This window comes from Cynocephalus volans, chromosome 10 (assembly GCF_027409185.1).
Source record: "Cynocephalus volans isolate mCynVol1 chromosome 10, mCynVol1.pri, whole genome shotgun sequence".
NCBI classification, from domain to species: Eukaryota; Metazoa; Chordata; class Mammalia; order Dermoptera; family Cynocephalidae; genus Cynocephalus; species Cynocephalus volans.
The window spans coordinates 103,070,899-103,096,225 of record NC_084469.1 but is presented as its reverse complement, the minus strand read 5'-3'; the positions used below and the strand labels follow the sequence as shown (position 1 = coordinate 103,096,225).

At 50.4% G+C, this 25,327-nt stretch overlaps 1 protein-coding gene across 5 annotated transcripts; it reads right to left on the bottom strand.

Moving 5' to 3' along the window:
* On the bottom strand, window positions 1-25,327 carry SLC44A2 (solute carrier family 44 member 2 (CTL2 blood group)). Of its 5 annotated transcripts, none has more exons than XM_063109926.1 (23): window positions 25,214-25,327; window positions 12,151-12,199; window positions 10,099-10,172; window positions 9,886-9,970; window positions 9,248-9,332; window positions 8,853-8,963; window positions 8,697-8,757; window positions 8,483-8,606; window positions 8,281-8,364; window positions 8,078-8,190; window positions 6,334-6,465; window positions 6,143-6,242; window positions 5,972-6,064; window positions 5,714-5,798; window positions 4,966-5,228; window positions 4,799-4,893; window positions 3,998-4,101; window positions 3,821-3,894; window positions 3,661-3,731; window positions 3,406-3,494; window positions 2,142-2,226; window positions 1,573-1,690; window positions 1,189-1,308 (listed from the first exon to the last, which is right to left on the bottom strand). In XM_063109926.1, exons 1-23 carry the CDS (start codon window positions 25,242-25,244, stop codon window positions 1,287-1,289), a joined length of 2,148 nt encoding a protein of 715 aa, XP_062965996.1. In that variant the 5' UTR covers window positions 25,245-25,327; the 3' UTR covers window positions 1,189-1,286. The 5 variants fall into 5 exon arrangements, with proteins under 5 accessions (XP_062965999.1, XP_062965996.1, XP_062965995.1 ...); XM_063109925.1 differs by lacking the exon at window positions 25,214-25,327 and adding an exon at window positions 12,731-12,940; XM_063109928.1 differs by lacking the exon at window positions 25,214-25,327 and adding an exon at window positions 12,731-12,940 and having other exon boundaries at window positions 1,219-1,308; window positions 1,566-1,690.

Here is a 25,327-nt window from a genome sequence, read left to right as displayed (position 1 = left end):
GACCTGTACAATAGGCACTTTATTAGTGATTGGAATGCAGTTACACGCAGGGCTGTGCAGACAGGATGGGGGTGGGTGGGAAGGCTGGCGGCAGGCACAGGAAATGGGAGACCCCAGGCTGGGAATTCTCCCTCTCCAGGACCCTGGGACAATGATGATGAGCAAGGGCATGAAGTCGGGGGGGGGGGGGGGCCTTGGCATATGGCAAAGGGGGAACTGGAAACCAGGTCCCCTGAGTTCAAGTTTGGCAAAAGGATCGTCAAGGTGAGGTGGGCAGGCAGATGGGCCTGGTGTGCCCAGGGCATCTGCCCCCCTCTTCTCCCCCTGAAATCATCCCTTGGGTGGATTCACTTTCTTCTGTCTCTTACAAAGAGAGCTGTGTCAACAACTGGCAAAGGAAGGGGGGAAATTCAGCCCAACTCCTCCAGCCAGCCAGCCTGCAGGTTTCCATCAAGCAGCTATTAGTGAGTGGTCTCCTCCAGCCTGCTCTGGCTGTCCACAGGCTGCTGTCCACTGTCCCTCCCAGAGGCCTCACCCCTTCTTCCTCCTGTCCACCCCCCACCTGGGCACACATACCCCTCACCCCAGCCACAAGCGGGGAGGGGGACAAAGGAAGGCACTCCTTGGTGGCCCTATCTCAGTTGTTGAGACAGATGGAAAAAAAAGCTAATAGACCCTTTAATGCATGTCCAGGTTAAAAAAAATAATAAGGAAGAAATGCTTCTGGTGGCCCTCGAGGCAATTTTTCCACCATGGAGAAGAGGTTTGGTCCTGGCCAGAGCAGGCAGGAGTGAATGGAGAGTTTGGAGCTGGAGGTCCCTGCAGCTGGCCACTCCTTCAGACATAAACACTGTCCTTGTTATCAGTCCCATCGTAAGAGGGGGACAGGAAGCACGTGAGAGACTGCAGGTCAGGCCACCTTCCATCCCACCGGATTTCTTCCCTTCCAGACCAGTGAGAGCTGCAGTGACTCATTTCACAGTCTCGGGGGGCTGCCTTGAAAACTCCGAGTGCCCCCTGGCATAGGGAGGAGATGCCCCCAGTTCTCCAGGTCCTCAAAAACTGGTGGTAACTGGATCATGGGGACGGGGTGGGGAGCGGCAGTGACAGGACTTCGGGTAAGCCTGATGGGCTGGGGGTACGGACCCAGCTACGGAGCTCCCACTGTGAGGCTTCCCGAGAGGTGGGGAGAGCGGGGGCTCTATGACTCTGCAAGTTTCTTGTTGGTTTTGTTCAAGAGTTTCTTGAGACTGGAAGACATGAAGTAAGGCCTCTCGGCCGAGCCATCATTTCTCTCGAGATCCTCCACTGCAGAGAGAGGCCCAGAGCAGGGGATGTGAGGGGAATCTCCAAGGCCAGGGGCCTCCGGGGACAGGGTGGGTGGACAAGGGCCTCAGAGAAGCCTCAGAGGGTTAGGAAGCAAGACACGCTAGGACCGGACAGGGGCAGACTGTAGCAGGCTCGGAACAGGACACACGATCCCCACACTCCCAGGCAAGGAGGTCCCCCTGCATGCACCCTCGGTCTCCAGCAAGGAAACCAGCCCCCAAGCCAGCCTCCCTCACTTCCTACTCCTCAGTTTCCTCCCGCTTCCCCTCCTCCGCACTCCCCTTCAATAGGATGTCTCTCAACTCGGGCGACATGAAGTACGGTCGCTCCTGAGAGCCGTCATTCCTTTCCAGGTCCTCACCTGGGCTCCCCCCAGGAACCGGCAGGGGGAAAATGGGGTGGTCAGGAAGGGAGGGAGAAAGGGAGGCAGGGGAAGAATGGGGAAGCCAGCAGGCATGGAGGAGAGGAAGAGAAAAGAAAAAATAAATAAATAAAAACAGACAGATGGAGAGACCAGAGTTAGTGGCAGCCACAGATCCCCCCCAACAAAGCCAGAAGCTTCGAAGCTGAGGGCCCAGGGGCAGAGTGTTCCAGCTGAAACCTGGGCCAGGGGAGAAGAGGATGGAGACACTCTGAGCGCAGAGAGGAAGCCAAGAAGGCGTGCTGCGGTCCCAGAAGAAGGGACAGCCAGTGTCCATGGAAGCCGGGGCCACTGGGCAGGTGACTGTGTCACGCCATTGTTAGGAGATGTTCTCCCACTGGGGAGAAGGGAGTCAGGGCCCAGCAAGGGTTGGGGTGTGGGGGTCACTCACAGAAGCAGAGGAACAGTGTGTCCACACACATGCCATAGACGCTGAAGAAACCATGGGCAATCAGGTAGGAGCCGACGATCACTGTCTGGGAGAGGAGAAACGAGCTATTCTTGCCCCAGCTCCTGCTCAGAGCAACCCTCACCCACTATGTCCCTCTGAGGCTGGATCATGTCACTCCACTGCTGATAAGCTCTCTTTGGAATAACATCCTAACTCCTCACCGCTGCTGGCAGGGCCACATCATTCACACAACATGCCCTGCTTTTTTCAATCCCAGGCCCTTTGCACATGCTGTGGCCCTGATGCCTGTCTTTCTGCCTTCAGATCAAACAGGAAGTCCTCGAGTATCATGACCTCTAGGAAACTGGCTCCGACATCTAGACCCTGTTTATGCTCTCCTAGCACTGGGCACCCCTCCTGAGGCCTTCATCCAGCTGCAATTTTCGACATGTTTAGGGCATTACAGGTTTAATATCCACATCCCCACTAGACTGTGTCTGTCCCACTTAGTGCTATATCCCTAGCAATCTGGAGAGCCCAGGGCCTTGGTAGCTGCCTGATAAACACTTGTTGATGGAAATAAGTGGACCTCAGATTAAGTAATTTGACCAAAGTTACTCATCTTAGAATTAGCATATAGAGAAAAAAGTTACGAATCTAGGTTGCTAGGCTCCAAACCTGCACTCAGATACCACATTGCTCTTGGAATGAAGACCCAACCCAACCCTTCCACAGTCCTGTCACTTCCTTGTCCTCTTCCCCATCTCTTTACTCCCTCCACGTCAGCCACAGTGGTCTCCTTACTGTTCCTGGCATGGACCCACCTCAGGGCCTCCGTAATTGCTGTTCCCTCTACCTGGATATTGCCAGCATCTTCAAATCATTTCAGATCCAACATCATTTGCATGGTGAAGCCATCTGGACCTCCAGACCTTCCCAGATCCTTCACCACAGGCTCTAACTGTTCCCTGTACTGTGTGCAGGCAGCAGTGGCACATCCCAGTCCGCAATCACACATTCACCATATCATTATTGACTAATGTTTCTTTACCTCTAAACTCTAAGGCCTCCAGAGGAAAGCTCTTCCCCACCCACCTCAGTGGCCTGGTACAGAGTTGGTGCTCAATAAATATATATGGACTGAGAAAATAACCAGTCTCCCACCTCTGACCTCCATCCACATCTGCCCAATCAAAGAAGACCAAGCAAGTCCCAACACCTACTTCTCCCTGGACACCCCTCGTCCATCCCCAAAGGTCCATACCAGTATAGGCACCCAGTAATAGTTGAGAGGCGGTGCTGTATCCTGCACGATCCTGATGCGGTGGGTGAAGAAGAAGAAAGCCAGGATCCCTAGAGAGAGAGAGGAAACCGAGATGGTGGAGGGTTCTGGCTAAAGGAAACAGCCCTCCTGAGAAGACGGTGCTTATCGCAGAAGAAGACATGAGGCCTGACAGCAGCTCATAAGTCACTCCCAACAGGCTCCCCCGCCCCAACAGTCTGGATGGAAAGTACTCACCCACACTACCCACAATCAGAAGTTTGCCTAACAGGAAGAGGAAGTCGGTCACTTTGTCCAGGACAGCCACTCTGCAGGGGGACAGTGAGGGGCAGGCGTGAATGCCAGCTCAGGGACTGGGGGAGGAGGGAGATGGCGAGAGGAAGATGCCTTCCCTGACCTGATGATGTTTCTCATGAGTAGGAAGAAAGCGTTTCTGGCCGAGGTGCAGAAGTTGGTGCCGTAGATGGCAATCTGGAGTGGAACAGGAGGGAGGCAGTAGGTCCACTGGATGGAGATGGGGGCTGCCCCCACCCAACAACAGCTGAGGGGTTGGTTCAGGGTCCCGTCCACTCACCATGATGTAGGCATTCCTATTGAGGAATTTGATAAACTTCTCCAGGCACCAGAAGCAGCATTTGAGACAGGTCATGAGGAACTTGGCAAATTTGTTCTCCGCAGCTGGAAAAGGGAAGGAATGAGGAGGTGAAGGGAAACACCTGGCCTGGTAGGGGACCCCCACCTCCCTATCACTCACACTCCTTACAGTCCAGGATTCCAGAGCCCACCCTATCAAAGCGACAGGAAGAGGAGACTTGATCCAGGACTCTTGGGGTCCCGTCCCCCATCCAAGTAGTGGAACCAATCCAGCCCAGGACCCTCAGCCCCACCCCCAGTGAGGAAGCCAATCGTGAAGCCTTTCAGACCAGCCTCCAGGACAGGAACCAATCAAGACCCGCACCACTGCTCTGACCCCACCTTCCAAGCAGAAGCCAATCCTTGTCGCCTCCTTGGCCCCACCCCAAAGTATAACCAATCCCAGTCCCACAGCCCCTCCTCTGCGAGGTAGAAAACAGTCTTAGTTCCGCCCTCCTCAGCCCAAACAAATCCTAGCCCAACCCTCTCTAGCAGGAACCAATGGTGGGCCTGGCCTCTTGGGCCCGCCCCCTCAACGGTAAGAATTCCACTCAGTGGGCTCTCTGGGCTGCTCCGCCATCGCAGGAACCAATCACGCAAGCCCCTCAGCTCCACCCCGCTCCAGGCAAAAACCAACCACTGTCCCACCACTTTGCCCCCCCCCCCAGCAAGAACCAATCCCGATCTTCCACTTAGCCCCACCCCCCAGCGGGAGCCAATGCCAGCTGCGGGTGGGCCGCACCTTTCAGGCGCTGATCCAAGTACTCGAGCATCACTCGGATGATCTGCACGATGGCCAGAATGAGCGCGCCAAAGGCCAAGGAGCCTGTGTGATACCTGCGGGCAGAAGGGTGATCAGTGACCTGGCCAGGCCTCCTCTACCCCATCTTGTCCCCAGCCCCAGCCCACCTGAGTGCCCGGCTGAAGGCAGAGAAGAGCGGGAAGGCGGGCAGGTCGTCCGGCTTGCGCAGGGCCCAGTAGTAGGAGGCGAAGGCCCCAGCTAGGGTGACCTGGCCCAGCGCCAGCACGAAGTTGGCCAGCCAAAAGAACATGAAGACGTTGAAGATCTGCAGGCCCAGCAGCGCCTGGTGGTAGCCCGACTCACCGCCGTAGAAGGCGAACTGGCAGCGGGCTTTGGGGCACAGGCGGGATTCATTGGAGGAGGGGAAGATCTGCAAGAGGGATGCAGAGCCAGGTCAAAATATAGGGACCAGGAGTTCAGAGTGGACTCTGGGCATTAGGTCTGGGATTAGATAGACACTGGGGTACGACAGGAGTCATGGGGATCAGAGGTTAATTCAAAGCATTAGGAGTTCAGATTAGGGGCTTGAAAAAACCAAGGAAGGGATTCTAGAAACAAGAATTGGTCATCATGGGGGGGTCAAGAAAAAGGGTGTAGGAGCAGGAAAGGAAAGTCAAGGGGGAAAAAGCACCCAGGGCGGGGGACAGGCCAAGTTGAAGAGGGGAAGCCAGGTTGCCCAGCTTGGGAAGTTGCCGGATCCAGTGATGGGGTCTCTTCACCTCCATGCCCCCTACACAGGTCATACAGCAAGTGCCAAATGCTTGCTGAATGATCTCTCAAGCAGGGATGAGAGGTTTCAAATTGTCTGGGGGCTGCTGGGGCAGTATCTGCCCTTTCTACCCAGGGGATGCCCACCTCAGGTTTGCAGGTTTTTCCAACAAGAGGGCAGGTTTCGTCATCAAAGATTTTATAGACGGCTTCGTTGGAAGTGGATAGGAAGCTGGAGGCTGGTTAAGGAACCCAAGGTCTGGGACTGAGGACCCCAGGGACTTGTGGAAAAGTATCCATTCTCCCACCAGGTTCCAGCCCTGCCCCTGAGCTGCAGGTCACTTCCAGGCAGGTTCGGCCTTTGGCTATCCTTGGGGTCAGAGATCAGGGTCTGGTGGTGGATACACAGCAGTGCTGGCCCAGTAGGCGATGCAAAGGCACAGAAGAAAGAAGGTGACCAGTGGGTACAGCATGGAGCACATGACGTATCCTACAGCCCTAGGAAGGAGCAGAGACGCATGCATCAGAGCCTGAACAGCTCTAGGAAGTACCCCAGCCGGGCCCTCTGGCACCCACCTGCTGGCTTCCTTGATGAGCGCAATGGCGATGAGAATTCTCTTCCGGAGAAAGATAAGCAGCAGGATAATAATCACTTCGAGGATGCTCAGAATGATCACTGCAAGGGGCAGAGGGTGGCTGAGAGTGCCAGTCACCTGGGCTCCCCACTCCCTCCAAGGCCTCATGGGGGGCTGAACTGGGGGACTCACTGAAGGCCATCCAGGTCTGTCGTAAGTGCAGGTACACCCGGAGGTCTGTCTGGAAGCCAAGGTCCACCAGGGAGATGTCAGAGCCAGCCTCCCCACGAAGTCGGGCATACTCCATGTAGCAGTGAAATATTCCTGCTCAGAGAACCACAACCTCAGCCCATCAACTCCTCCCCACCCTGCAAAGCAGGTACATCCACCCCATTGAACAGAAGCAAAAACTGAGGCTGAAAGGGGCTGCCTTTCCTTGCTCCTGCCTCAGGGCCTTTGCACTTACTGTTTCCACTTCCTGGAACATTCTCTTCCCATCACCAGATCCCTCCCATTGTCTGCTCAAATGTTACCTTCTCATGAGACCTTCCAGAACCCCATCCCCCCGTATAGAATCATATCCTCCCACACTCCAACTTCTTATCCCCCTTCCTTCTTTTGAAATCTTAAAGGTTTTTCTGGTTTACTTGTTTCTTGCCTATCCTCCCCACACCCTTAGGAATATAAGCCCCATGACAGCAAGGATTTGTCCCATATTGTTTATTGCTATAAACCCAGGGCTTAGAAGACTGCCCAGAACACAGTAGGCACTCAATACATGTTTGATGAATGAATGAACGAGTAGGTGTTAGGATGCTGTGTGGCCTGAGGCCTCCTTATGACCCCCTTTCCACCCTGTACCAGTGATTCATGGGGACAGGGGTGGTGGCCTGGATGTTATCATGCAGTGAGGTAGCATTAGAGATTTTCAGCATTCCCCTTAGCTCTTTGTAAAATACAGATAAAGTACTAAAACTATCAAGTCACTTAAAATTCCAGCACCCAGCTAGAAACCCCTATTAACATGAATATATTGGCATCTGTGTCCTGAGATTGGGTTGTCAAGCATTTTTCCTTCTGGAAAGTTTAAATGAATCAGCCAAATATGAGGCACTGGTTTCTGAGCATTGCCTCTGGTTCCACAGGCCTGAGCTAAACAGGTCCCTCCCCTGATTTTTTCCTCACACTATCTCCTTCTCATTAAGCCTCCCAACTAGTAAATACTAATTACCCCTACTTTACAGAGGAAGAAATTGAGGCACGGGGCTGGGGTGGGGAGTTGGAGGAGTTGAATCACTTGCCCAAAGACACAGAGCTAGAAACTCACGGAGCCAGGATTTTACCCCCCACCTTTCCATTGCCAAATTATGCATCCCTAACCAGTGTACAAAGCAGCTTTCTTGAGAATGCCTTTCTTTTTTTTTTTCTGGGTGGCTGGCCGGTACAGGGATGGATCCCTGGATCCTGGTGTTATAAGCACCATGCTCGGGCCGGCCCGTGGCTCACTCGGGAGAGTGCGGTGCTGATAACACCAAGGCCCCAGGTTCAGATCCCTTTAAAAAATAAATAAATAAATAAATAAATAAAATAAGCACCATGCTCTAAACAACTGAGCTAACCGGCTGAGAATGCCTTTTACTGTCCATACACTACAGACCTAGCCCTGGTTTAGAAGTTTGCTGACAGCCTGATTTCACTCATCCTCCGTTGATGGGCACTGAGATTGTTTCCAAGTGTCTGATCTCATAAACAACACTGAGATGAGCATCTTCACAGATATGCAAGTAAAAGATGGAAAATGGCTGATGGCTTAGGATAAAATTCTTCTTTTTTTTTTTTTTTAGGATAGAATTCTTGATAGGTCATTACCAGGTCAAAGGTCACGGGCATTTTGCAGACCCTGGGCAGGGGAGGGCACAGGGAGGGGGAGACGCACCGTAGCCCAGCACCAGAATCACCATGATGATCATCACCCAGACCATAATGCCAGCCAGGAAGCGGAGCAGGATGATGAATAGGAGGCTCAACACCATGGCGATGACCAGGCCTCTGGGAAATAAACAAGAGCATGAGTGGACCCCACCCCTCGACAGCCTCTGACAGGCCAACCAGAGAGAGCCACCTTCTCTCCCAACTTACATGACAATCCAGTACCAAGAGACAGTGTAATCTTCAAATATCCTCATGGCCAGCTGCCGTGCCTCCAGGACCCCATTGGCCTTCCTGGGGGAAGGAGGACAGGTCTCAGGTCAGACCCGCTTCCCTGATGAGGCTGGTCCCAGGGGGTGCCCTGTCCCACCCAGGAAAGTGTGACACCAGTGTGGTCGGCCGCGGTCCTCACTTGGCGCCCTCCACCAGCTCTGTGATGTTTTTCCGAGAGCCGTGCCCATCTTCATATGTCGTCTCATTGCCTACCATGAGGACCCCCTGGTGGGCGTGGATAGCTGGGAAGCATCTCTGGGCCACTGCGTGGAGCAGGAGACAGGATCAGTCAGGCTGAGCCCCTGCAGACCCTCCCCAGTCTCCACCTGAACCTCCTGGGACCCCTGACTCACAGGGTTTGCTTGGAATGAGGACAGCAGGACAGTCACCATCCCGAAGCACCTCGACCACACCCTGCCAAGAAAGAGGGAGGGAGAGAGGTGAATCCCCCCAGGCCAGCACCCTCATTGCCCCTGCCTGGGCTCCCAGGGGAGCCACCTCCTCCTCACCTTATTGGTCTGGAAGTCGGGAACACAGAACTGCTTATAGTACTCAAAGTCCCGGGAGCCGCGAGCATTCAGGTAGGTGAGGTAGCGATCAGGACATTTCTCCACGCAGATCTGGGAGGGCAGAAGGAAGGGAGGGGATAGGGTCAGGACAGACACCTGATCCTCGCTCAGGACAGAGGTCCCACCCCACATTCACTGGGAGAGACAGGGCTGGGAGAGAAGCCGTCCCGGGATGGCTGGTGAGCTCGGCTGGTTAGAGCGGGGTGTTATAACACCAAGGTCAAGGGTTTGGATCCTCATACTGGCCAGTCGACCAAAAAAAGTAGAAGAAGAAGACGTCTCTACAGAAGGGATGGGGGGTGGGAAGGAAAAGGGGAGAGATGGGGACTAGTTACCTGGGGGGTGGGACACTGGAATTCCAGCAGGACCAGGGGGCTGGCACACTTCACAATATTGAAATAAAACAGGAAGGGTTTGTTTCTGAGGTCAGACAAGAGAAAACGGAAACTGTCAATACTCCTCAACCACCCTATATAAAATACCTTAGTAAAAACAATAAAAAAAACTACAGGAGTAGCAGCAAATCCATGCCAGGTGTTGTTCTAAGCTCTGTGCATCTACTGGCTCATCTAACACATCCAACGAGAGTGGGACTGTGTACAGAGAAGGAAAATGAGACCCAGAGAGGTTGAGACACTTGCCCTAGGTCACACAGCCCGGGAGTGACATGGCCCAGATTGAACTCGCTCTGCTACCTCAGCTGTTCATCACCACCTGACATCAGATCCAGTACTGTTTCCTCACTGTCTCCCCTAAAATGTGAGCTGCCAGAGGACAGGACATTTAATGTCTCATTTAGTGCTGTGTCTTCAAGCCTTGAATAGTGGCTGGGGATGGTGGGAGTTTTATACTTGTTGACTGGACTACTGGGGGGATGGAGATGGGGAAAGCCTAGAACCTTCTCTCCAGTGCTCATGAAGCCCTTCTGCCCACTCCTCCCCAGCCCCACCAGGCCCCCAGGAGTCCCACTCACGCGTTTTTTGTGCCTTTCTGCCCGCAGAACTCGCCTCGACTGTCGGTGGGGTAGATCACCTTTCGAGGGTCCCCATGGGTCCAGGCTGTGGAGGCATCAAGGGACACTGAGGCCCTGCTACTCCTCAGCACCAGCCCCACACCTGCCCCAGAGGCTGTGGCTGTGCCCCCTCCTACCCTGGAACCCCAAGTTCTGTCCCCTTGTCTAACTCACCTATGATACCCACAGCCACGTAGCCCACAATGGCCAGGAGGAGGAGCACACAGCAAATGACATCCGTGCAGCCCCTGAGGAGCAGAGGGACAGCATCAGGGCAGGAGCCCTGGTGCCGTGGACCACAGGTCCATCCTGCTCTTCACACATACCTGCATCCATATGTTATTTGGACACACTTTCTTGAGTAGTTTGAACACTGTGTGAAAGGGCACATGTATTTTAACTTTTGATACCTAAGGCTGCAACTATCCTCAAAGCAAGTTCCTGCAATGTTCAGTCTTTTGATTAAGTGCCCATTTCCCCACATCTTTACCAGCAATAAGTATTAACATTTTTTAAACATCTAAACTATATTTATTATTACAAGATTAAATATGAACGTATTAAAAATTAAAAACATACAAGAGTGGATGCAATAAAGAAATAAGTCCTTTTCCATAACTACCTTTGCCATAAATGACCACTGTTAATGACTTCTTCTAAGTTCTCTGGGCTATTTATTAGGTACAAATGTTTTCCAAAAAAATTTTGCTTGGTTAACTCAAGTGTTATTATAATACTCCCACTGTTCTTTATTTTTTTAAAAAAGATGACTGGTAAGGGGATCTTAACCCTTGGCTTGGTGTTGTCAGCACCATGCTCAGCCAGTGAGCAAACCGTCCATCCCTACATGGGATCTGAACCCACGGCCTTGGTGTTGTCAGCACCACACTCTCCCGAGTGAGCCATGGGCCAGCCCAATTTTTAAAAATTTTTTATATTTTGCACAGTACATTTTTTTATTGGCTATGAATATTCATGAGATACAAAGCTGATTGTCACCACTTGTGCCCAAGATGTGATGGCCAGATCCATACTGGCAGCATGCCCAATCTCACTGTTCTGTTTCATGTTTTTTTCTTTTTTTAGGTGGATGGTGGATAAGGGAACCTGAACCTTTGACCTTGGAATTATAACACTGCTGTCTAACCAGCTGAGCTAACCGGCCAGCCCCAGTTTCTTGCTTTTTTGATTTAATATATAAAGAGGGATCCATATCACTCCTTAGGAGGGCTCTTGTACCTTTTAACTGCTATGTAATATTACATCCTAAGGATGCACCATAATGCACCTAATTAGTTACAATGAATGAACATTCAGATTGATGGTTTTTAGCATTTCAAAACATGGCCATATCACACATTTTTGTCCATGTGTACAAGGTTTATTAGGAAAAATTTTTCCTGTAGAATTAAAATCTTGATTTTTTTTCAGTTTTTTTATTGGTTATGAATATTCATTAGATAAAAACTGATTGTCACCCCTAAAATTTTGATTTTTAAATTTCATTTTTATTTTTACTTTTTGGTGGCTGGCCAGTATGGTAGAATTAAAATTTTTATTTTTATTTATTTATTTTTAAAAGATAACCGGTAAGGGGATCCTTAACCCTTGACTTGGTGTCAGCACCACACTCACCCAGTGAGCTAACCAGCCCTCCCTACATGGGACCCGAACCCGGGGCTTTGGTGTTATCAGAACCACACTCTCCCGAGTGAGCCATGGGCCGGCCCAGAATTAAAATTTTTAGAACAAAGAGATGCACATTAAGATTTCCTATTTCCAAATTCCCTCCCGAAAAAAAGACTGCACCAGATAGTTTCAGAGCAGAATAAGTCAATCTTTTTAAATCTTTGCTAATCTGTGATGGGGAAATTCTACTTGACTATTGTTTTAAATTGCATTCCTTTATTTTTTAGTGAGGTTGAGCATCTTTTCATAAATTCATTGTCTACAGTATTTCTCATTCTCTAAATGATCTGTTCCAGTGTGATGCTTGTTTTAAAAATCCATTTGTAAGGACTTCTATTAAGGAAATTAGTTTTTTAAATCAAGTTGCAAATATTTAAGGAAAGTAGTTCTTTTATCAAGTTGCAAATATTTAAGGAAATTAGTTCTTTTATCAAGTTGCAAATATTTACTGGTGAACAGAGGGTGGTGGTGGTGAAGAAACAGGGACAGTTGATGAGCAGGGTCTCCCCTCTCCCCCTGGGAACCCAGAGCCCTTACCTGTTGTAGATGGGTCCTTTGAAGGTGGGGTCGTACTTCTGTGGCGTTCCTGAAAGTCAGCCAGATTAAGCTGGGCTGGCCAGAAGAGCTGAACCAGGGAGAGGCTGGGAGACCCGTCTCTCAGAAGCCCCTAGGGGTGTCTTTGCCTTGGCAGGAGTAAAATTTAGAGACCCTGCCTCCTAGCGACCACACCCAAGCCCCCAGTCAGTACAGGCCAGGGCAGGAGGAGGAAGGTGTCCTTTATGGTCAGCAGCCCGATAGATCACCTGGAGACCACCCACGCGGGAGGGGCTGGGATGGGGCCCACCTTGAACCAGGCGGAGGGGGAAGATCCAAGGTGGGGCAGGAGGAAGAGGGTCCCCGTAGGTACTGGGGAGGGGGCTACAGACGCAGGTCTTAGGGTGGGGGGTTTGGAGGGACGTCTGCGAGGCAGCTCCGGGGAGACCCGGAGTGAGCGGGGCTGGCAGGTGACGGTGAGGGGCTCCAGGTGGAGATCTGCAATTCCGCTCCCCCTCCTGCCCCCCTGCCCAGGGCCTCCCGCCGCCCCCGCAGGTGGCTGCGGGCGGGGGTTGCTGCCTACCGTGCTTCCCGTAGTAATGCTGCCGCTCGCCCCCCATCCTGCGGGCATCCGGCCCCGGAGGCCCCCGCTGCTCCCGCGCCCTCCGGGCCCTCGGGTCTGGCCGCGCCGGCGTCCCGAGGGAGGCACCGGCCGACCGACTGGCGGCGGCTCCTCCCCGCCAAAGAGCCGGGCGGGGCGGCCCAAACCGGTCAGACCAGCCCGAGCTGGGCGACTGCCTCGGGACAGAAGGACGGAGCGGATGGCCGGGCGGGGCGGCAGCTGCTCCCGCCACTCACAGGCCGTCCCGATTTAGTCGTCCCCGCCCCCCCCCGCCGCCCAGCCCCCACCCGGGGAACCCTGTGGCTTCGCCCCATGGCTTTGCCCTGTGGCTTTACCCTCTGGCTTGGGCCCGTGCCCCGCCCACCCACCAGGCGACACCGCCTGGAACACCTCCCAACCCTGAAAGGGAGCCTCTACTGCCGCATTCTGCAGGTGTGGAAACTGAGGCACAAGGAAGTGAACGGGCAGATGGCTGAGCCCAAACAACCAATTTGGACTGAAAAAATCTGAAACCAGTGGAAAAGTTTTATTTTGGTCTGCATTAGAAAAAAAAAAAAACTTGCCAACAGTTAAACACTGGGAGAGAACACGCGCGCGCACACACACACGCACGCGCACACACACACACACACACACACACACACACACACACACACACGCACGCACACACACACGCACGCACAATCTGCATCTCCAGTCTCTTTTGATCCCTGCCTGGAACTGCCCCTGCCTGGTACCTTTGTGGCCCCCTAGGACACCGGACACCACAGGTCAGCATCCCTGTGCACTCACAGTTGTTAATCCCGAAGTCATTGTTTTATAGAAGAATTGTTTATTTATTGAGCACCTACTGGGTGCAGACCCTGGGCTGGGCAGACCCAATTCCTGTCCTTGTGGAGCTGACATCCTGCTAGGTGGCCCTGGATTCAAATGCTCCTTCTCCACCATCTGAAACAGAAGACACTTACCAGTGCCTTATCTCCCCTGAGTCTCAGTTTCCTCAACTGTAAAATGGGGCTAAAGTATAAAACCAAAACCAGCCTGAAAGATCAGGTGCAGGATACCAGGGGGTATACAGTTGGCAATGGGTGTACTGTAATGTCAGTGTAGGGGTGTTCGATCAATGTGGGGTACAGAGTAGGTGTGGGTGTATACAACTGGTGTGAGGTGTCCAGCCATCCTGGATGTATACTGTGGATGTATACAACTGGCATGGTACACACAGTGGGCTTTACCCCCTCATGCCTACTATATATACGCTCACATACCAACCATCCACCCACGTGCCAACTGTATACTCCTGTGCATCCTGTGCCTGGTTTCGTTGCATCTCCCACCAGCTCTTTGAGGCCCGTTGTACACTTTACAGTACAGCAGACTCTATAGCTAACTTGGCCTTGTACAGTCAGCGTTGGGGTGTGCTCAGCAGTATACATTCCATGCAGGGTATACAGTGTGCATGGGGCTGTACAGTCAGCATGGGCATATACAGTTGGTGATCAATCACTGTAGCTGCTGCCTCAGCATCAAGCACCCCCAGGCAGGGTTCTGGTCACCAACTCAGCTTGTCCCCAGCGAAAGGCCACTGTCCCCACATGGCCTCCATCTGAGGAGGCCCCGCCCAACCCCCCAGGCCACAGGTTTCAGCAAACAGTCAAGGCTAAGGCTCCAAGCCATGCCCTTGCGTGACCAGGACTCCCAAAGAAACCTTGAGGTTCCCAAGGTCCCTGCCAGCCTAATGGCAGGTCCCACCCCACACAGTCCCAGCAGTGGACAGGGAGAGCAGGCCAGGTCCCAGGCCTCTTCCTTTTCCCAGCTCCACTCAGTTCCCTGGGGACACTCATGCAGACTCAGGACTCCACCCACTGGCTCCACACTGATGAATCCCAAATCCAGTCCCTCATCCCTGAGCTGCACACTCATGTGACACCTGCCTCCCCGACTCCATGTGGGGGTCTCATGGTGGCTCACACTCAGCCTGGCTGCATCCCAAGCTGACCCGACTCAGTAACGGCAGCTCCATCACCCCAGATGCTCAGGCCAGAAACCTGGGCCTCCTCTCTTTGCTTCATATCAACTCTGTCTTCACATCTATCCAGAATCCAACCTCTTCTCACCCCCCCTCAGCCTCCACCCTTGTCACACAGCCTGGCCCAGTGTGAGTTTTCTCCTCCCTTCCCCATGGTCAGTCCTCCCAATGGTAACCAGAGGTGACTGTGAACACCTAAGCTAGGGCACATGCCTCCTCTGCTCAGAATCCTTTACAGCTCTCACCTCCCTTGGAGGAAAAGCCCAACTCATCACCATAGCCCATAAGGCCATATGTGATCTATTCTGTCACCTCCCTGACCTTGCCTACTCCCACTGTCCCCTCTGCTCGCTCCATTCCAGGATCCCTGGCCTCTCGGATATACCACATACTCTCCAGGCACGGCCCTACTTCAGGGCCTCTGTGCTAACCATTCTGTTCCCTCTGCTTAGAAAGCTCTTCCACTAGGCATCCACATGGCTCCACCTCCTTCAGGTATCTGCCGAAATATCACTTCCTTAGAGAGACTTTCTCTGGCCACCTGATCTAAAATAGCCCCCTTTTCCTCTCTATCTCATCACTTTTTAAATTTTGTTTCTTATCACCATCTGACATGTTACACATTTACACATTGATTGTTAATTGTCTGCACCCTTGCCTGTTGGCTGCACAAAGGTGGGAATTTAAGTCTCTTTGTCTGTGACTTTGTCCCCAATGCCCAGCATAGTGCCTGGCATAAAACAGGCACTCAATAAGTGTTTGTTGAATGAATAACCAGAATATATAATCCATGCATATAGAGCTAACACCGAAAATAAATGGGCCGAGCCCGTGGCGCACTCAGGAGAGTGCAGCGCTGGGAGCGCAGCGACACTCCCGCCGCGGGTTCGGATCCTATATGGGAATGGCCGCTGCACTCACTGGTTGAGTGCCGGTCACGAAAAAGACAAAAAAAAAAAAAAAAAAAAAAAAAAAAAAGAAAATAAAAACGCAATTTAGAGTTTTCCATGTGCACATATTTAAAAAATTAATTTGTAAATTTTATACATAGAAGAATTTAATATATGACAAATGTGAAATTTCTAGTTGGCAGGGAAAGGACAAATCTTCCATTCAGTAGCCCTGACTGCACATTTGGAAGAAAATAAACTTAACCCCATCTCCAGCACATAGCAAAATAAATTCCACATGGATTAATCATGCAAATATATAAAAACTCAAATCTATTACAAGTATGAGAGGAAAACATGAGAGAATACTTCTACCACTTGACAGGAGGTGAGGCTGGTAAGGCAAGTGAGAAGAGAGATAACAGAGTATCAGAAATTTCTGGTGTCAGCTGAAATAGCAGCCAGGCTGGCAGAGGAGGAACAGCCACGTAAAAACAGCCAGTGCTGACTGAAGAGCATTTATCACCTTTTAGACCATTTCCATTATACTAAAGGCCATATCATCAATACATTTTACAGCAGAGAAAACTGAGGCTCAGGGAGGGGAATCAGTCACCCAAGACACCCAAGTGGTTCACCCCCAATCCAGTTTTGACAGGTAAGTGGGAGCCACTGAGGGTTTTTGAGCAGGAGCATGACATGGCCAGGCTGGGGAGGGGAGGACATATGTAGGAGTCTCAGACAGCTATTTTAGGGAAAGATTGCTGAGCCTGAGGATTTGGTGTTATAGGTGGGACAACTGGGCCATGACCGTGCTGTGTGAACTTTAGTTACCCCTCTGTGAGATGGAAATAAAAATGCAGAGGCACAACCAGCACAGGTTTTGCTCAAGGCCTGGCCTTGTGCACTTTCAGGAAATGTAAGAAGGAACATGGGTATTATCATCTGATGGGTTCCATTTACTCTCATTACCAAGAGCTGGCTGGGGATAAAGGGAAGGGAGTGGCAAATACTAACGGTTTCTGATCATTGCGCCTGATCCGAACCTGACAGGAGGGGAATTTGCTGAATCTTTGCAACAATGCTGCAAGATAATAATAAGAACAATACAAATGCCCTCATTTTATTGACCATTTGCCATACCACCAGGCGCTTTTCTAAAACATTACATGGTTAGTCTCATTTCATCCTTACAGTAACTTTGTGAGTTTGACCCTATCATTACCCCCACTTGACTGAGGCCCCAAGAGAAATAACATGCCCATGGCCTCAAAGTCTGTGATCAGCAGAGCCAAGCCATCCCACACTGAGTCAGGGTCTGTACGACTCTCCTATAGCTACTGTAACAAAATACCAATGACTTGGTGGCTTACACCAACACATATGTATTACCTTACAGTTCTGGAGGTCAGAAGTCCAAAATCACATCTCACTAGGCTAAAATAAAGATGTTGAGAATTGCATTTCTTCTGGAGATTCTAGGGAGAATTTGTTTCCTTGCCTGTTCCAGCTTCTAAAAAAGTCCTTCATTCCTTGGCTCACAGCTTCTTCTTCCATTTTTAAAGCCAGCAATCACATCACACCCACCTCTACCTCCATTGTCAAATGTCCTATGACTCCCCCAACTCCATCTTTCATTTTTTTGGCAGCTGGCCGGTATAGGGATCCAAACCCTTGACCTTGGTGTTACAAGGTGACGCTCTAACCAACTAAGCTAACCAGCCAGCCATGTCCATCTTTCATTTATAAGAATGTTTGTCTGTAGGCCTGCCTGCATAATCCAGAACAATCTCCCTATCTCAAGGTCCTTCATTTAATTGCGTCTGCGAAGTACGTTTTAGGCCACGTAAACTAACATATTCCCAGGTTCTGGGAGACATTATTCTGCCTGTCACAGAGACCAACTACTACCCGTGGGGCAAATCCCAGCCACTACTTGTTTTTGGATGGCTCAGGGGTGAGAATGGAGTTTACGTTTTCAAATGATTGAAAAACATCCAAAGTAGAATATTTTGTGATGTGAAAATGATGTCAAATACAACTGTCAGTGTCCATAAATAATGTCTGATTGACACACAGCCACGTTCATTCATTTTCATATTGCCTGTGGCTGCTTTCATGCTACAAGGGCAGAGTTGAGTAGGAGTGGTCAGTCACATCATTTATTCCCACAGTACAGATGGGGGAATCGAGGCACCAAGAACGGATGCAATTGTCCCAGTGAGTCCACAGCTCGGAAGTGGGGGAATCAGACCAAGTGGGACTCCCATCCTCCCTGAATGATATTGGAAAAATCTTTTCTTTTTCTCAGCTGCTGTTATTCCTGTCTGGATAATGAAACTAATACATTTCTTTTGTAGGTGTTGCCAGGAGTTAATTCTCCAAAAGCATTTAGCACGGCTTCAATAAACACTAACTGTAAGTGTGACCCCATTTGACAGTGGGGCAAACTGAGGCCACCTGCTCAGGCCACACAGCTGCTGAGGGACAGAGCTGGGAATCAAACCAAGGCCCCTCTGGAGCAAACCCAGGCCTTTTTCTTGTCAGATGCTGGGGGAGGCAGAGCTAAAAATGCAGCAGTGGTGGGGTAGGAGTGGTGATGTCAGGCTGTTAGACCGGGCTGGGTGGGGAAGGTCGCTGTTGGATCCCAGCCTTGCCAGGCATAATGGCCGGCACACCCGGCACAGTGGGCCTGGGACATAAGGGACACAGGCTGCCCAGTCACCATGCTGGTGCCAGGACATCAAATGCCACCCAGCCCCTGCAACTTCAGGACATCAGCCAAGTCCCCAAGGGCTGCAGCAGACCATGGCCTCACCCACACTGCCAGGCCAGCTGGCCCTGCCTTCCCAGAAGTCTGTGCCCAGGGAATGGGTATCCCAACTGCCCAGACAAGTCTTTGTGACAAAGGGTTTAAGGACAGCAGCTGGGTGGGGAAGCTCAGAAGTCATAAGAGCAAAAGACAGAGCACGTACTGTATGCTGGGTCTGTATTGGGCACCAACCAGACATTTACTTCTAGGAACATTAAATCCTCATTTAATCCCCACAATGGCACTCTGAGGGCAGACGGCAAAATGAAGAAACTGAGGCAAAGAGATGCTTCACAACTTGCCCAAAGTCATACAGCCAGTGGGAGCTGGGAATTGAACCCTGCTCTTTTTTTTTCTTTTTTGTGACCGGTAAGGGGATCGCAACCTTTGGCTTGGTATCGCCCGAGCGTAGGATCCGAACCCTCGGCGGGAGCGCAGCTGCGCTCCCAGTGCCGCACTCTCCCGAGTGCGCCACGGGGGTCGGCCCTGAGCCCTGCTCTTGACATCATGCTCTTGAAGTCTGTGTTATGTGAATAACCCCCAAGAACTGGGCATGTACCATGTACCTAGCTCTCTGCTAAGTACTCTACCCACATCGGTTCCCAGAAGCCTCGCGGCAGCCACAACAGAAAACTGATACTGTTATTAACTCCATTCTATGGATAGAGAAACAGACTCAGGGCATGAAAGTTAGTAAGTGATACAGAGCTTGGAAGGATGGAGCTGGGACTCAAACAGAGCCAATGCGGGATTCTGAAACCTGACAGCCTGAATCTCATCGTGGCTTTTGTGTAGATGTATTCATTGATTTAGCGCCTTGGTCCTAGTTGATTCATGCTCCTGGACTGCTGCTATCACCTTGGTCCTGGTCTCCTGGCTTCTGCCACCAGACCGCATACGGGCCAGTGGGAGCCTGTGAACACCTGAGTCAGGCCACACCCCTCCTCTGCTCAGAACTCTCAATGGCTCCCACCTCTCTCAGAACAAAAGCACGACTCTTCCCCACTGCCCACAAGGCTCTGCACACTCTGCCCCTGTCTCCTCTCCACCCTCACTTCCTCCAGCCACATGGGCCTCCTTGCTGCTCAAGCACACCAGACACACTCCTACCCCAGTGCCTTTGCACATGCCCTCTGCCTGAAACACTGCACAGCTCCCTCCCTCACTTCTTAGGATGGCCACCTCTGATCCCCCTATTTAAGATATTAAGCACACCTCCATACCCTACAGATCACACCCACTCCCCTTCCCTGCTTTATTCTTCTCCAGAGCCTTTCTCTAACATTCTAAGTATTTTACTTATTCATTTTATTTCCTGCCTGTCTTCCTTTCTAGAATGTCAGCCCCAGAGGGGCAGCATCTTAGTTCTGCTCAGTCCTATATCTTCAGGATCTAGAACAGAACCTGGCATACCGTGCTTGTTCAGTCAATGTTTGTTGAAGGAAGTTATGAATGAGCTTATTTATGTTAAGTAACCTATATGCTTATCAGGATAAAAACTTCAACCTGAACAAACCTTTAGACTCAGAAAAAATCACTCTCCCTTTCACCCCTGGCCTGGAGCCTTCCCTGCGAGCAGTTCCTCTTGCTGGTTTCCCTTCTCTCTCTTTCTAGATGGTGTCCATAATACACATCCTCAAGCAGATTTGTAGGGGGTTACTTATTATTTATTTATTTATTTGGCTGCTGGCTGGTACAAGGATCAAACTCTGGACCTTGGTGTTATCAGGCCCTGCCGACTGAGCTAATCAGCCAGCCCCCCAAGCAGATTTGTAACTATTTTTCCCCTAACCCCATTTTATTACATTTCGTTCTTTGCTATTTCACAGAATAGTATAATCAAACATTGTTTCCCATCAGCAAAGTTGGACCTGTCTTAGTTTTTTTTTTTTTTTTTTACAAGGCTACATAGTATCCCACTGTGGGAGTACTATTTTTTTTTTTTTTTTCATTAAACCAAGAAGCTTTAAAAAGATACAGATGCCACATACAAACACAGAAATTAGTAGGCTAAGCTCTGGAAGGAGACTTCTCAGCTGTGTAATTTCTGGGTGAGGACAGCTGACCAAGGGTTGGTAGAAGGTTCTTTCACATGGAAAGCTAAAATCTTCCCTGTGGTTGAGGGCTTATTTTTAGTTTTTAACCCCCTACCCAAACAGAGAGAATATATTAATTTTATTTTATATGAGTTTAAAATCGTATTTAAGGCTCACTGGTTAGCTCAGTTGGTTAGAGCGCAGTGTTATAACATCAGCGTCAAGGATTTGGATGCTCTTACTGGCCAGCAGCCAAAAAATAAATAAATGATTAAGATAAAATAAAATCATGTTTAAAAATAACTCTCTTTGGGATTGACTAGGAAGCAATACAGAAGTTTTGAGAAACTTCTCTACCAGGGGTCTGCAAATTTTTTCTGTGAAGGGCCAGATACTAAAGATTTTAAGCTTTGTGGTTCAGATATAATTTCCATCACACACTCTTTTTCTTCTTCTTCTTTTTTTTTTTTTAACAACCATTTAAAAATATAAGAGCCATTCTAGCCCACTGGTCTTACAAAAACAGTCCACCTCACAACAATCTCTATATAAGTAGCACCACAAAACTGTACATTTAAAAACAGTTAAGATGATAACTTTTGTGTTATGAGCTTTTTAGCACAATGAAAAAAATATTTTTTTTGAACAAATAAAAATAAGCTATAGTGTGTTGACCCTTGTTCTGTATTTTGCTTGGGGTTAGTGGTCACATGGGTCTATATACTTGACAAAATTTATCTAACTGTATTCCTAAAATCTGTGATTTTGTCAATATGTAAATTATACTTCAATTTAACATTTATATACTACTAAAATAATAATCATACTGATAGGCCTTCCTTGGACACAAGGGGGCTCCTTGTAATATTCTTTTTTCCTCATTTGGGTGCTGGTTACATGAGGTGCTGACCTTGTGAAAAGTTCTTGAACCTGGTATGTTTAGGATCTGTGCCCTCTCATGTATGAATTTCCTGTTTCAATAAAAAGTTTAAAATATTCCCCTTGACTGGTTAAATATAAGATGGTCCACCCACAAATGTACCACTTTACATAACTGTCAAGAGAGACTGAGAAAGCTTTTGAGGTGCTGACGTGAGATCATGTCCCATATATATTAAGCAAAGAAAGAAAGAAAGAAAGAAAAGACAGAAAGGGAGCAATAATCAGCCACAATGTATATCGACATAATAAAATTAAAAAAAAAAAAAAAAAAAAAAAAAGAAAAGACAGAAAGAGCAACATGCAAAACACACACTTTTTCATTCAACAAATATTTCTTGAGCACCTACTATGTGTCAGGCACTGCAGATACACCTTCATACAAAACAGACACACATTCTTGCCATCATGAAGCTAGCATTCAGGGGTTTGCTGCCATTTTAGTAAAAGAAAAAATAGTCATTAAATAGGAATATGCATATAATTACATGTAAAGGTCTAAAGAAGAAAACACAAGATGTAACACTGATGGACTTTCAGAATGGAGTGTGGTCCTGGGGGACAGCAAGAAGGAAATTTTCTTTTATTTTGAGCAGAGAACATGTTCCATCAAGGAGCAGATACAGAAGAGTATATTCTACCACATGTGGGGAAAGCTTTAGCTTCTGAAGAGGGAGATTTTCATGATTAAAGCTATAATGTCTTTTATATTTTGAAGCATGCAAATGTGTTATCTTTTTCTAAAAAAAAAAAAAAGTTACACTTAACAAATAAATACCCTTTCCCAACTTTTTGTTTTTGTTTTTTTAAATAAGATGCCAGAGGCCTGTTGCAGGCTGGGTTGAACCATTTAGTGAACGGGGCCAGGGAATGTACTTTTTTAACGAGCAGCACTACTTTTTTCCCCAGTTTTTGTCCTCCCTGGTCACAGTCTATTGTTTTGGATTCTAGATTCCTTTTCTGTGCTGCTCTTGCCAAGGGTGGGCTGGGAAGGAAGGCAGTTCCCATTGCTGACATCCGTTGGGGCCAGAGCCATTTCTCCACTTCCCTGGGAGCTGCTGACTTTCTCTAGATAAGGTCTCTGCTGAGGAAGGAGCTTCCTGCCCTGCCCACTCCAGCCCAAGTCTATGCTTTGACCGAGAGGGCTGCTTCTCCACCAGCTCATAGAAAACTCATGTCACCAGTATCACCTGCCCCAGAGGCCTCCTGAGCACAGAGAGCTTGCTGGGAACCATGCAAAATGCTTCCCACCAGTGAGTGTCATCTGCCCAGCCCTACAGATGAGGATGCAGTTTCAGAGAGGTCACGAATTCACCTGGAGCCACACAGCATGTAAACATCAGAGCCAGGATTTGAACCTGGGTCCTCTTCGTGATGTCACCCCCTAAATTCATGGGCAGCCATTAGGATAGGAGGGGAGGTTATATGAGCCTGTCTTGTAAACCATTCTCAAGGGAAAGCTCCCCATTATCTGGCAGGGACTTCATGGGGCAGCCTAAGGGCCCCTTGTATTTTATTCCAGTGAGAATGAACTACAGTGGTCCCCCATTATCCATGGGGGGTACATTCCAAGCCCCTCAATGGATACCTGAAATTGCAGATAGTACCAAATCCTATACACATTATGGTTTTTCCTATACATACACACCTATGATAAAGTTTAATTTATAAATTAGGCACAGTGAGGATTAACAACAATAAAAATATAAAATTAAAACAATATTCTGTAATAAAACTTATGTGTGTGTCGTCTTTCTCTCAAAATACCTTAATATTTCCATACCACATTTGACCTCAGGCAACTGAAACCACAGAAAAGTTCACTGCAAAAAAGGGGTAGCTACTGTATATACAGGCTAGGCAAGACCCCCACTGCAAGCAGTCAAGCCAGGTGGCTCCTCTGGAGGAGGTGAGGTTCTAGTTGAAGGAGCCGGCTGAAGGCTCCCCTCAGTCTCATAGAGAGAAATAATTAAGCAACTGTGTGGTTTGTTTGCTGTTCCTTCTGCCTGGAACACACTTCCCCCAAATCTTCCCATGGCTGGCTCAACCTCTAACCCTCAGTAACCTAAAATAATCCCCGATGATTCTCCCACACACAATGTCCTGTTCTTTGCTTTACAACTTAAAACAACCTAAAATTACATATTTATTCCCAGATCCACTCCCTGCGGTCAAGGCCTTTTCTGCTTTATTCACTGCTGTGTTCCCAGTGTCTAGACCTGTAAGGTGCTCAATAAATATTTCCTCATCAAATGCACTTCCAGAGCCCAGCACAAAGTCTGTCAAGTCCCCTGTCTTCGTGCGTGGGCCTGGCTGGGCCTGGGAGGCTTTGCTCGGTCCCATCCACGGCTGGGTCCCATTCTTCAGCCAAATTCAAGGCTCAGTGAATCACGTCATTGTCCAATCTGCCCCCCACCCCCATCCAGCCCGATCTTATGGAGACTAAAGATCTCTCAGGTGCTGCCCACAGGCAGGCAGGGCCTAGCCAGGACCCCAGGCTGAGAGAACCAGATCAGAGACAGCCAGCCACACCCAACAGAGGCACAGCACCCGGCAGCCACTGCGTCTTAAGTATGAGCCAAAACCCAGACGAAGGGGCCCCTCTGGAGGTCTGGGCTGGCAACTCCAAGTGCGTTGGGGGGGGGGGCGCCTGGGAGGTGGCCAGGTCCTGGCGCCTCCCTCTTGGGTGAGCTGGGCAGGGAGAGTCCCAGCCTCCCGCATCTGTCTCTCTGCAACCTCCTGAGGCCACAGTCCCTGAGTGTTTAGGGAGAGCTAAACACAGCTCTAGCCTACTTGTTTCTATTTTTCTTGTTTCCGGCCCCCTCCCCAAGGCCCTTCAGTCTCACAGTTTCCAGGAAGTGCTTGTCACACCAAAGAAGAGCGACAGGGCCCCTTGGCCCCAGGACAGTGCCACTTGGGGCTTGAAACGAGTTGGGCCCTGGGAACCCAAAATGGAGAAGAGGAAGGATAAACTGAGGACGACAAACATCCCCCACCCCCACCCCCACCAACCGTGGGAACCCACAGGAGGCACGCACCATAGGGAGAGGGTGACAAGGGGGCTGCATCCTTGCCCCATCCCCAGGGCCAAGTGGCCTTGCTCTGGGGCCGCCCTTACAGGTTCGCGGGAGGGAGTCCCAGTCGCCAGGACCTGGTGAAATGGGGACCGGCACCCCCAGCCCCTTGCACAGGACGGGGAAAGTTTCTCAATTGCTTCCTGGCTTCCTTCCTGTCTCACCAGAGACGCCCTTGTTTCTGCCATTCCCAGACGCGGTGGGCTCCCACCCTGGCATTCGGTCTACCCAGTCTGGCCTCAGTTTCCCCACCTGGCCAAAAGCTCTGATCGGTTACTTCTTGGGGAGATGTGGGCAAAGAGAAAGAAGAGGACAAAGGGGTCTGAGAGAGGAGGGGGATTTGAAGAGGTCGGGGCCGTGTCCCTCTCCCGAGCCTGGATCGCCGCGCCTCCCCTCCCCCGCCCGCCATCTGAGCAGCCCAAATAACGGGACCTCCCCAGGCGGAGCATGCGCCGTGCACCCCGGCCCACAGCCTGAAGGGGAGCTGGGGCTCCCGGGAGGGAACGCGGGGCGACCTGGCTGGAGCGGGGCGCGCGGCCTCCGCGCAGAGCTGGACGCGGAGGCCCGAGGGCGGCGGGGGCCCGCCAGCTGCAGCGAGGGTGTTTAAGGTCTCAGATGTCCCCCTCTCTCAAGGTCCCCCCCCCAGACCGGAGGCGGCTCCTACCGTAGGCTCCGTCCTTCCGCTCGTCCTCCATGGCCGCGGCGGGCAGGGAGCGGAGTCCGAGCCAGCGCGACCCCAGCCCGGGCGGGCGGGAGGCTCCGCGGGCTGCAGCGCCCC